Source organism: Micromesistius poutassou (assembly GCF_964030765.1).
Source record: "Micromesistius poutassou genome assembly, chromosome: 23".
Taxonomy (NCBI): Eukaryota; Metazoa; Chordata; class Actinopteri; order Gadiformes; family Gadidae; genus Micromesistius; species Micromesistius poutassou.
Window position 1 is genome coordinate 4,987,706 of NC_140293.1, and position 12,813 is coordinate 5,000,518.

The window sequence follows — 12,813 nt, forward strand, 5'->3', positions numbered from 1 at the left end:
CCACTAGCGAGCCCCCTCTGCGCCGTATTCGCCGACCCTCCTGTCCCCGTCCCCCCTCCCAGCCAGTCCCGCCCACTTCCCTCTTCGACCCCCACCTCCCCTCAAAGCCCCCCCCCCCCCCCCCCATCCTGCTCCTTCCGCCGCCAGCGACGACGCGTCCACCGCCGCCACCGCCGTCAAACATGTTGGATCTGGGTCTACCGCCCCCCCGCCCCCCCACGCACACACACCACCCACCCCACCACCCCCCTCCCCCTCAGAAACAATCACTGTGTGTGGTGTATGTGTAGTTTGCCACCCCCCCCCCCCCCCCGTGCCCGCACCGAACACGCTAACCGTCCCTGCGGAGACTCTGGTGACGGATGGGGTCGACTAGCTTCAAGCTAACGCTCGCTGAGCACTGTGCCGTTGCGCGGCTGTGGATGAAAAGGACCCGTGACCTTGCTCGCTCGCTCGCGCTCTCTCTCTCTCTCTCTCTCTCTGTGTTGTCGCTCGCATTTTCCCCTTTCGACACAAGCTGAATCCTCCTGTGTGTGTGTGTGTGTGTTTTTTTTTTTTAGTTTTCTTTCCAAGAGAATCATTTCACCTACGGGGACCTTCCCTGCTTGGGTCCTGCGCAGAAATTGTGCTTGTAAGACATTGGGTCTAACATGAACTACTACTACTACTACTACCGGTAGTAGTATGTGGACAAAATATATGCACACGCGCAGATCCAGAACGTCAGTGCGGTCAACTCAGTTGTCTGACCTTTTGCTCTGACAGCTGCAGGGCTGGGGGGGAGGGGGGGGGGGGGAGAGAGGGATGGGGGTGGGGGGGGGTGCTGGAGACAACTGAACAACGGAGGGAACAACGGAGGAGCCTGGAGAAGGGAGAGGAGGCACCCAGTGGTTGTGAGGTGAGTTGGTGTGTAGTGTTATTGAGGACCCCGTCGCCCCCCCCAGCCACTCCCTCTATGCCCCCCCCCTCCCCACACACACCACTTCCCTGTCACTGCTCTCCCCAGCTGAATCTTGGAGGAATGATGTCATCGCCAAGAGCTTTCTATTGCCGATGGGTGGAATGAGGAATGGAAATTATACGGAAAATATCTAGTCAATCTAGTGGTTTTATTCCTTGATTGACGGATATATTTCGTCCCATTTCCATTCCCCATTTTTTTTAAATGGTTTTAAAGCATCGAGTTCAGTGAAATAATCAAAAGGGATGCAAAAAGTGAAGATGTCATTGAATGCAACGATGACACCCTATTACCAAATGCCCACCCAGCTGAATTTAATCTGATCAACAATCCAGCCCCAATGGTGTCCTCCACGATCTACTAACAGCCCCTGCCACCACCACCACCAACACCACCACCGTGATTTTAACCCTCCATCACCCCCACCCACGCCCCACACTTGTTCAGGCTTCCTGTATACGTCTGGTCTTTGTGTGTTTGAGCAGATTGCAAGCCTGCATTCACAAGCCCCCAATTAACATTCACAGATGCCAACTGCTAGCAAAATGTTGTGTCAGAATCCCTGCGCAAAATTGTATCCGGACCGCATGCTCACCTGTACATGCTGCTAACAATGCGTCTCATGCTAATGTGGTGTTTCATATTCTGTCTGCTTGTGAAAACATTGGTGATGATGGCCACATGTGGAACACAGTCTAAACGTGTTTACACCCAACTGCACAATAGAGACTGGGAACGATCGATGGCTTTAATCAGAAGTACAGCTTAGCTTTAGTAATAATACAATTTTGGTAGATATTTATATATTAATAAACAACCCTTAAACCCACCAGCCCTTGCATGTGATGCATGTGATAAACTGCCGTACACTTATCAGCTTTTTTTTGTGCGCTGTCCACAATGAACGTAAACCAACTGCTGGATACAGATAGCTGTACGCACGTAAACCGCATTGAATTAAATAATGCATTTTTGAGGTTGGCTTTAGAGCACTGACTATTATTAGGATACCTCTATGAAATGGGAAGCTCCACGATACGCTACCTTAAAATACACACAGGATAAGGTGATGGGGCAACATTATGCATGGCATTATTGATAAACCCAATCCCTATTTCTTGTGGGACATATTTTCATTCCTGTTTGCAAATAAATTATTTTTTCAACTCTAAAACTTGTCCGTTTCATTTTATCTATCATTTACTCATTGTTTTGCTGAAAATTCACTTTTTGTTTGTTCATTATCTATACAATTTACTTTAATTTTAGCAGAATCCACCTCAAACTATCATTAAAATCTGTGATTTTTATCAACTTAGTTGAAAGCCTCTGTTTTGGTGTGCCTTCTAAGAAAGTTTAAAACTTCTCCAAACCAATGCTTGTTCAGAGTGGACGATCAGAAATATATAGATTTATGAGCGATTGAAGGGCAAAAAAAACTTTCTGGGATTTATGAGTAGTTTTCAGATAACTGAAACACCGAAGGCCTGCCGTTGCCATTGAGTGTCACTAACAGCAACAGGTGCATTGCAGAGGCTATAAAAACCCGCAGCCAAGAGAGGGGGGCGTGATGGAAGGACCCCGTGGCCAATGAGAAGCCTGTCTGCCCTGGCCATGAGAAACGGCACCGCCCCGCAACACCTTTTTCGGGTCAGAATCCGACACCCCGCGAGCAAGTTCCCATAAGTATTGGGGCGCGGTCACGTGTGCTACTTTTGACCAGGAAAGGAATACCGTACCAGCGTAGTTTTCTGGTAGTGGGAGCACCACCTCCGCACAGGCACCTCGCACCAGTGGAGACTGGTCTCAGCAGCCCCTCACTCTTCTCTCTCTCTCACTAGCGAGAGGTAGTCACGGCCCACAGACAACCGCGCCGTTGTTTGTATTGAGTTGAAGAGTTGTTTCACTATAAGCTAAGGGGGACGAACAAGTCCTAACAGAGGCGGCAAGATGACGGCTGTCGAAACCACAATGACTTACAACAGCTACGTGATTCACCAGGAAGAGGCCTACATGACCCAGGAGGAAGGCTGGGACAGAGACCTACTGCTGGACCCGGCCTGGGAGAAGCAGCAGAGGAAGGTAGGTTCGGTTTGGGAACGGCAGCGCGGCGGCAAAGTTGACTTTTTACGCACGTCAACACAGTGTTTTCCCCGGCCCCAACACATGTGACAACCTTTCAAATATTAATTTGGCTATTTTTTAGTCGGAATACATTTTAGTAGTGACTCATTCAGTCGTGACTATTCTATTTTGAGACATACATTTGAAAGAAAATTGTGCTGTAACCCATTGAAGCAGTCGCCACTTTGTTTTGTCTGTCTACCAGGCCAAAAGTGGTATTTGCACCTGGCCCCTCCAGTCGTCCTGATGGTAGCTGTGTGAGCAGATATTTTAGGTCGTGCAACTTTCTCAGTGTTGTCTTTCAGTTACCCCCAACTGCCTCGCGAAGGCTGTCTAAATATACCCCGGTCTTCGCCGCGGGAAACATCTGAATTTGAATACGCGCGCTTCTCAGTGCGCACGAGCCTCCCAAAAGCGCGCCGCCTTTAACGGCTGTATAGCCAGCCCGAACCGGCCGGCGACACAGGCAAAATCCGCTTTTTATGTTGTAAAATTTGGTGTTGAGAGAGAGAGAGAGAGGATCCGATTTAAGAGATGTGGGTCCAAACCCGTTGTCTTGGCGATTAGCTGGCTTTCCCTGCGAATATTTTAGAAACAGGTGCGTTTAATGAGCCATCCCAGCTACGAGGTATTAGAGCCCGAGATGACGTCTTCACCCATAAACCCCCCCCCCCCCCCCCCCCCCACACACACACACACACACACACACACACACACACACACACACACACACACACACACACACACACACACAGAGTCAATATGGTTCCACAATTTAATGTTTACTTGATAGACCCAAAAACGTACATAATGTCACGTGACTTTTAAATTCCTTTCCAATGGGCATTGGTTGCCAACAATATCCATCATTCAATTATGACGGAATATATAAAGGCATTTGATATGTCTATATTGATTAAATCAATTAATGTGTTAAATAGATTGAAATAAAAAAATATTTATCACAACCTACACCCCCTTGTCCCCCCGACACACAGACACACACCTATAGCGCTTAAGTCCTTTAGTTTGGTTTAAGACTGACAAGTCTGAGGAACCCTAACAGATGGCGAGAGAGAGAGCGAGAGAGAGAGCTGGCAAGATATATAGCCTGGGTTGGTTTCACAGGCCCACAAATAAACGTCTTCCTATAAATACTTCTCAACCTGCCTCACTCCTCCCCGTCTTCCATAGTCTCTCTCTCTCGCTCTCTCTCCGTTAATCCAACATTTCCCTCAACCCTTCTTCCCTTTGGATTGTGTTTTTGTGCACAATAATCAACTTAATTAAGCTTCACTTGTAGTTTTTTGGAGATCTTCATGTGTCAGGATAAGTATTAAGTAGGATTACGTGATGTATATTGAAATACACACACTACCCTTTCACCTCTCTGGGGACCAGGTCACTGTACTCCCTTGCACTTCCTGGCACGTTAAACTCAGCTTAAGGAGGTGATATCAGCCCATAAGTATAGCTAGGACCTCATATTGTGGTGTAATGGATCTGGGAGCAACCCCCGCCCGAACCTGTTCTCTCACACCACATCCCAGAGATTGCACCGGAATAAAATATACCCCCCATCATCAAACCCTTAAGGCGGTATTAGGCTAGTGTTTGTCAACGCACAACCATGTAGAATCGGATACGTCGAAGACATCGGGGAAGTGTGTGTGTGTGTGTGTGTGTGTGTGTGTGTGTGTGTGTGTGTGTGTGTGTGTGTGTGTGTGTGTGTGTGTGTGTGTGTGTGTGTGTGTGTGTGTGTGTGTGTGTGTGTGTGTGTGTGTGTGTGTCCGCACATGCAGACATGTCCTGCAAGTAGGCTAGCTGTTGACATCAATCACATGTTCATATCATATCATCGTCGTATCAATATCATATCAAAGGACAGAACAACCTGACAAGAGTTTTCTTGAAGGTTGACTAGAATTTTTTATGTTCTTCTTAAAAGAAAACCAGAAATATCGATACATTTATATCAGTTATATTACAAGTACATTTGGTAGCGAAGGAGGCGGCTCCTCATTCAAACGCACCTGGGATGCGGTGACCACGGAGATAAGAGGCTGCGAGGGGGCGTGGTCACCGAGGGCTTAAGCTCCATCAAAATAACTCCTGTTATTCACAGCACTAGACAACATAAAACACATGAGGTATAAGAAGTCCTAAGATCTGTGTGTCTTTGTGTATGTGTGTGTGTGTGGTGGGGGGGGTGGGTCAAATTGTTATTATTTTTACACTTGTGTGTGTAAGTGCTGAAGCTTAGTATGAGCTTGTCCTCTTGCCAGCCCACACACAGATCACCCTGCCGCTCGCTTTGGTGAATCCACACAGCGAGAAGCCCCTAGCCTTCGACGTCGGCTGGATCGATAGTTCGCTCCCGTGGCATCCCAGGGAGACCCGCCATGAAGGGGATGAGTGGGAGCGGGTGCCGTGTGTTTCAACACAACGCCTTTCCAGTCACCGATGAGGCCGCCATCGACTGCAAATAGTTATTCTCAGTGTCCGCCCCCTTGCGTCCTTTGTCTTCATTTGAAGACATTGCAAAAAGTTTTTCTTTTTTTAAGGGTGGGGGGGGGTGGTGGTGGGGGGCGGGCGGTTGCCATTGAAGTCTTGACACTTTAACTGTGCATAGTCTGAGTGTTCAGCTGCTCCCTGGAAACCTGAATGACTGGCCTGGCTGGCTGGCTGGCTGGCTGGGGAAGCTTATGCTAGCGTTAGCCTATAAATACCCATTACACAGGGCTATCAACCGCCACCATGGTTCAATGGCTGGTGCTGTTGAATCACACAGTGGATGGGTCAGGGGGGAGCGGGGGGGGGGATGAGGTCTGAGGGTCAACAGAGATGAAGCAAAGGCCGAGCCCGCCCCCCCGCTTCATCGAATTAAGCTGACGCTTCTTGTGGCCGAGAAGTGTGAAATCGCTGTACCGTGCGTCATACGCTCAGAAACCCTGGGGACAATTTGGTGAGATGCGTTAGGGTTTGCGTCGTCAAGCATAACGACCCCTGAGCGGGGGAAGGCACTATAGATATTGTATATCGGTGTAAATACCCATATTCAATCACTGCATAGGCCTACGTGCATTGTAAGGGCTAAACGTCCTCAGAATGGCTCATATAAAGCTGTGATGTGATGATGATGCCAGAGAGTGGTTAAACACGTTTGATGCCTTGTGTCTTTTATTATTATTCTTTCATTGGATTAGCTTTTATCCACTTTGCGCCGTCTCGGTTCTCCTCCCTGTCTGGCTCTCCCAGATGGTGCCCTGATAAACAAAGCGATAAAAAGAGATTCATCTTCGTTACGGACCCCCCCGTTCCAGCGTAATACGGCGGTAATGAGAGAGCAGATCATTTCGGCCGGGATGATGCCGTTGTCGTCGTCGTCCACCTTCCAAGGCTTGCATGAGATGTTGACGCAGGGCCGTAATCTCATTGGTCCTGCCCTGATCTCGTTAAGGAGTCTTTAGCAACTCCTGTGCCAATCAGAGAGAAGTCCGCCAACTTTTCAGAGGAGATACTAGCTAGCGTTTTAAATTAGCTTTTTTTTTTCCTCACAGAAAATATGATTTTGCTATAATTTGCGTAACATAAGTGTGATATACATATATATTATTTAGAATAGTATTCATATTAACTATAAATTCTTATTATAAAATGTAATCTTGGTCCCCAACATATAAAAGCTATGAATAGGTCTTATGAAAGGTCGGGTAACTCTAATTAAATAATGCCTCAAGGATAGAATGCGAGCTCTCTTGTTTTACTGTGTATAGTAGGAGAACAGGGTAGAAATGGATTACAGTGGGGGCTGGGCGTCATATCCTAAATTGTTTGCATTAGAGCTGGAGAGGACCCATGTCACCATATCTTTCTAAACTCTAAGAGACACTCACTGGACACATGACAAGCCATGGCTAGAGCCGACCATTCCCCTTTACATTGAGGACGGCATTCTACCCACCCTCATGTATGAACTCAACCAAAACGTAGAGATTTTAGTATACAAATGAATTCATTAACCCTAGTTCATCACTCCCCCAATTCAACAGGATGGAGGAGGAGGAGGGGGAGGGGGGGGGAGCTGGGGAGTGTCCTCAGGGTGACATCTTGGTTTTACGCCCACAATTCACTCTGTCAGGGTCATGTGATTCTACTCCCCTGCGCCCCTCAGCAGTCAGGCAGTAGGAGTCCACTTATTTTTTATATATGAATGGGAATAAATTAGGTTATGGGCACAGTGATGGTTCTTTTGTAAATTATGAGAAAATGAATGAATTAACTGAAATAAACAAATAAGTGTTAACAGGATTAAATCCATCCTGTTATAAATTAGTATTTTCAATTAAAAGAAAATTATGAAATGTGATACAAATCTTGGATCTTGGATACAAATGTGTTTTCATCTGATGCATTATTAACACATGTGTTTGAGTCGATTATTACTGAATTATACTGTATACCTGTAGGGCCTAACGTGTGTGTGTGTGTGTGTGTGTGTGTGTGTGTGTGTGTGTGTGTGTGTGTGTGTGTGTGTGTGTGTGTGTGTGTGTGTGTGTGTGTGTGTGTGTGTGTGTGTGTGTGTGTGTGTGTGTGTGTGTGTGTGTGCACGTAAGGGGAGAGGTGAGCGAGCTTGCAGTCAGATCAGATGGCAGTTGCTATTCCAGAAGCTGTGTCCATGTAGGGGGGGTTCTATAAACTGCTTTAGTATGGCGGAAAGCAGCCCTGGGAGGCCATGGAGAGCCTGAGCTGTATGTAATGCGTATGTGTGTGTGTGTTCGTGCGCGCCTTTCCTAAAAAGCAGAGAATTTGGTGTGACCACCGGGGGAGAGAGTGCTACCTTAAGAGAGCGTAAAGTAGTGAGAAGTGGCCGGTCAAAGGTATCTCACTCGGCTTTCTGTGGCACACTAGCAGTTTTGTTGTGTTTTGGGGGAAATATTTAACATGCTTAGGTGCGTTTTAAACAGACCCGCATGTGTTGGAAAGATTGAGCCGTAGCATGGTAGGTGGTTTTTAATGTCTCAAAGTGGCACAGACGGAAACACTATATGGCAGGGGGGGGAGGATCCGGAGAGGAGAAAGTAGAAACGTTGATTGATGGTCTTAAGGAGAGTGGCCATCTTGGACCTTGTCAAAGTCCCTCATAGGTGTGAACCAAAATGGTTCCTTAACCCAGTTGCCCTTCTCTGCATCTAAAACAACGAAGCCTCTTCTTTCTGAAGTCTGTCCGATTGGGAGATGTAAGCCAATCCGCTTGGATTCCTGAACAGTCAGAATTTCTTTCTGTAATTTCAAGCATCACTTTGGTGTTGTAGAGATTACATGAAAAAATAAGGAGAAGAAGGAGAAGGAGATCATACTAAAAAATCTGCTAATTCGTGTCATAAAACGAATGTACTAGTGTTGAGTGGAGTCATTGTGGTGACTATGTGACAAAATAACCATATGTTCAGTAAAAGCATACAAATCAGCTTGCCTTATGTCAAACAGAGCGCATGCAACACCTTGGACTACACCTTTACTATTAATAAATTAATTGAGTTACGGTGTAATAGCATAATCATGTGCTGTCGCTGGGAACGTCAGAACGCTTTTCCTTCTTGAAATTGAGCACATGGGTCTAAACTGTGACGCTAGCGATTGCGTAATGGATATTTATACATTTGAAGTGACGGAAGTCAGTGCTTAGCAACGGGCCTAATGAGACAGACGGTCTCCTGTGATTCCATGCTTTGCTCTTAATTTCAGGTGCATAATGTGCACTACTGCCGAAATCACACAGCACTTTCAAAAGGTGGCAACCACATTTATTTGATTTAATGCCCTGTACATGAATGAATATTTTTACATTTTACACTTGAAACGTAGCCCGTTTGCAAGCTCTGTGATGAACATGCTGTCCCAAGCAGGAAGTTGACGTTTGTAGAATTTGTAAAACATTGTATGTTAGAGGAAGTTAAACGTTGCATTGTCACTAGCACTGAACGGAACAACGTTTTTTTTTCCAAAGACACCTTTTATTGTGTGAAATCTGTAAGAAGAGAGGGACAGGGGAAAAAAATCAATATTTCAGAATACTTGCAAAAAGTCGACATCTGACCACCACATTTATTTAAGATTACTGACAATGATGTACTGCTTTTTTTTAATTGGGGAAATGTATTCTGGGTGACTGGGGCAGGGGGGGGGTGGGCGTTGGTGGCAGTCACTGGCTACCATAGATAACTTAAGGTCGCTTTTCAAACTTAGGTCTTCACGGTCAAGTTTCCTTTTGCAGAAGGAATTAGCTGAGCCCAGATCTGCACTTCAGAGAAAGCACAGGCCCACTGAAATTAGACCCACCTTCGACCTCCAAACCCAGCCCCCTTTCTGTGACCACACCCCCTGCTGTGAGGACAAGCTCCCAGGTCAACCCTTATGGGTTCATGCTCCTCCTCATCGCCACCGTCCTCATCCTCCATCAATGGAACAGTGGTGAACACTGATGAAGATAACGACGCCAGCCATCGTCGATCCATTAGCATGTCACTCACACGTGTGCCTTCGCCATGACGACACATGCTATATAACTCAATGGTTGGCCTGCAGGAGAGCTGAATTAGGCGAATGGCACGCTCTTCATTTAATTTGGGTTAATCCATTCCCACTATTCAGTGAAAGCCAGCATAATTAGACATAAGCACATAAAACCATTTCAAAACGCTAATACAGACAAAAAAAGACCCATAAGCAGATGTGTAAACGGATGACTGCACTGAGGGCCGTAGTGTAGTGAGACAGTGTGCGAATTAAATCACTGCAGGGTTGTAGGAAGTTTGTGCACGTGGTGGAGCATATTTATTGCACATGGATGGTTGTCCACAGGCCAGACAGGTCTTTAAGGACACTGATGTTTGTTTGGTGCTCTGGTGAACTGTCCCCTACTGTTGGGTGCTGCTCACACACTGCCAACAAAGTTAGACATCTGAGGGCTGTGGAGAAAGCATCCCCACAGCTTCTGTCAGTGAGAAGAATGGCTACGCACACACACACACACACACACACACACACACGCACACGCATTCACTCACACACACATACCAAAACACCTTGTCTTGGACACACACACACACGCACCATGGGGACGCGCACACACACACAGCCTCCGTCCGCTTGGCTGCACAGATACTCGTGGTTATTTCACAGCTCACTAGAACAGCCAGAGATTGGCAGAGCTGTGTTCCGCGGGAACACAACAGAACAAAACACACACAGAAGTGTTTCCTGCTGCTACAGAATGAGAAAATCACCCCAAGGAGACACAGCTGGCCCCGTCACAGCTAATAACTGCATATAGTTAGCCATTTGAGCACTTGCATTGTTCATCACGGCCATTCGGGACCGGCGACAGCCAGGCGGGCTTAATTAGTTAATTGTCGGTGAAGCACAAACGCACAAACACATTGATGTTGTGTCTCGTGATGTGTATGTGATGTCATGTATCGTAGTGTGTTTTTAATTGGCCGATTTTGGTTTTGTTGTGGTGTAATATCGGATCCGTGAGCCATGGAAATGTCAAAGTCACTGATGTACATGTAGGACATCTTGTATTTGTATTTCTATTTGTACGATTGTCCTTGCATGTGTGTGCAGGTATGTGTGCAGGCATATGTATGCAGGAGTGTGTGTGTCTGTCTCATTAACTGGGATAGCCACCTGTTCACAAGCTAGCAATAATCACTCGTGCCCACTGGCATCTGGCAGGAGGCTAGCTCAAGCATGTCCACACACACACACACACACACACACACACACACACACACACACACACACACACACACACACACACACACACACACACACACACACACACACACACACACACACACACACACACACACACACACACACACACACACACACACACAGATCTCGGTAGCCAAGCTGTTTATCCCCTGAACTTAAACATAAACATTTAGGTTTGGATGCCGGCCATGCCATGAGAGGCAGACAATGAGCGCCAGTGTACTATCACCAGTCGTAGGCGCTTGGATATTATGGGATGGATTATGCAAAAATAATACCCCCCCCCCCTCTCTCAATGGCCTGCCGCCCCTGACGGAGGTTGTGTGGTTAAGAAGATGCTGTAACGGCAGAGGTCAAACTCTTACTTTGTTAGATAGAATGCATTATTTCAGTGACAGCAACACACACGCACGCACGCACGCACGCACACGCGCACGCTCGTCACTGGTTCTCAGCATAAAACTGGCATAAATCGTAGAAGTGCAATTATAATATCTGATGATGATTCATAGGTGACATAGGATTCATTGACGTTATAAAATGAACAAAACTAATTTGAATCTAATTTATTTAACAGGCGCATGCAGTGAATGCAATCTTCTGCCAATTCATTGATTCATCCATTAATTTTCGTTCCCAACCAATATGCACACTCCCAACCATTCCAACAAATATGCACATATAATTCACACACAAAGGTCATGCATCGACTAATGACAAAAAATAATTGAAAATGTAAAATAAAACTGTGTGTGTTTGAGCAACACTTTACCACAACACCATCGCCACAAAACGTTTTGTAAGTGTAATCCCCATCGCGTGTATCTATGACATGTCAATCAACTGCATGCTGGGACAGGGTGTGTGTGTGTGGTCATGTTAGTGACTTTGAGACTCATTATATTTTATATTGTTTTTTTAATTAAAGTAAAATCAAAACTACTCAGACAGAGTGCAATAATCCTCTCCCCCCACATGTGTGAGAAACTCCACGGAGTGAGACAGTAACCGAGATGAAACGATTCTCATTAGCCTTGACTTGATTTAATCACTTTGCTGGGTGGAAGATGGAGTGCGTGGTGGAGGGAGACCGCTGTTTCAGGAGCAGAGCCAGCCAGCCAGCCAGCCAGCCAGCCAGAGGAGGAACTGAGAATTGTCATTAACACGCTGCCTACCTCTCGGGGCCTCGGCCACTGGACGCATTAACACCCGTTCATTTGTCACCTGTCATCCGCTTATTGATTAGGAACAGCCTCCGGTACGTCGGGTCACTTTGGGGAATGACGGGCCCCTCAAACGGCTCCTGTTGTGCTATTGATTCGGAAATAGCTTGTGAGGTGATTTAACCAGCGGGATGCAGGTGCAACAATCTCCTTCAGAGCTGCGGTGGCCTATATTGTGTGTGTGTGTGTGTGTGTGTGTGTGTGTGTGTGTGTGTGTGTGTGTGTGTGTGTGTGTGTGTGTGTGTGTGTGTGTGTGTGTGTGTGTGTGTGTGTGTGTGTGTGTGTGTGTGTGTGTGTGTGTGTTAGCGGCCTTGAGACCAACAGCTGTATGTGTTTCCGTGTGGGGTTGTATGTCTGTGTGTGTGTGTGTCTGTGTGTGTGCCATTGTTTTTATGATCAGCTGATTCCCCCTGATGACCCAGAGCACAGGGCCGGTATGGAAGACATGGTGCCCAGTGTGTGGTGGTGAGTAGGTGATAGGGAGGGGGGAGTTAATTTAGACTCCTCGGTGGCGTCCATTTTGTGTCTACTGCCCTCTGCGAGGATGTCGATGATGTCATCAATGAGTAACAGTCGTGGTCAGAAAGGGAGTGCGGTGGAGAGAGAGAGGGCAACAGTGAGAGAGCTATTGACGTCCAAGCTGGAGGCATTGTCTATGTCTACATTGTGTGTAGGCACAAACAGTGTAGTGTTAAATTACTTAACTCCACTTTTAGCGGG

The 12,813-nt window shown here is 46.7% G+C and overlaps 1 protein-coding gene across 1 annotated transcript in view; it reads left to right on the forward strand.

The window, feature by feature from the left end:
- Positions 1-2,680: 2,680 nt before the first annotated feature.
- actn3b (actinin alpha 3b) overlaps positions 2,681-12,813 on the forward strand; it is a 28,678-nt gene continuing 18,545 nt past the window's right edge. The window contains exon 1 of the mRNA XM_084487359.1: positions 2,681-3,043. Coding sequence (XP_084343485.1) covers positions 2,912-3,043 — 132 coding nt within the window. The 5' untranslated portion in view covers positions 2,681-2,911. The remainder of the gene's footprint in view (positions 3,044-12,813) is intronic.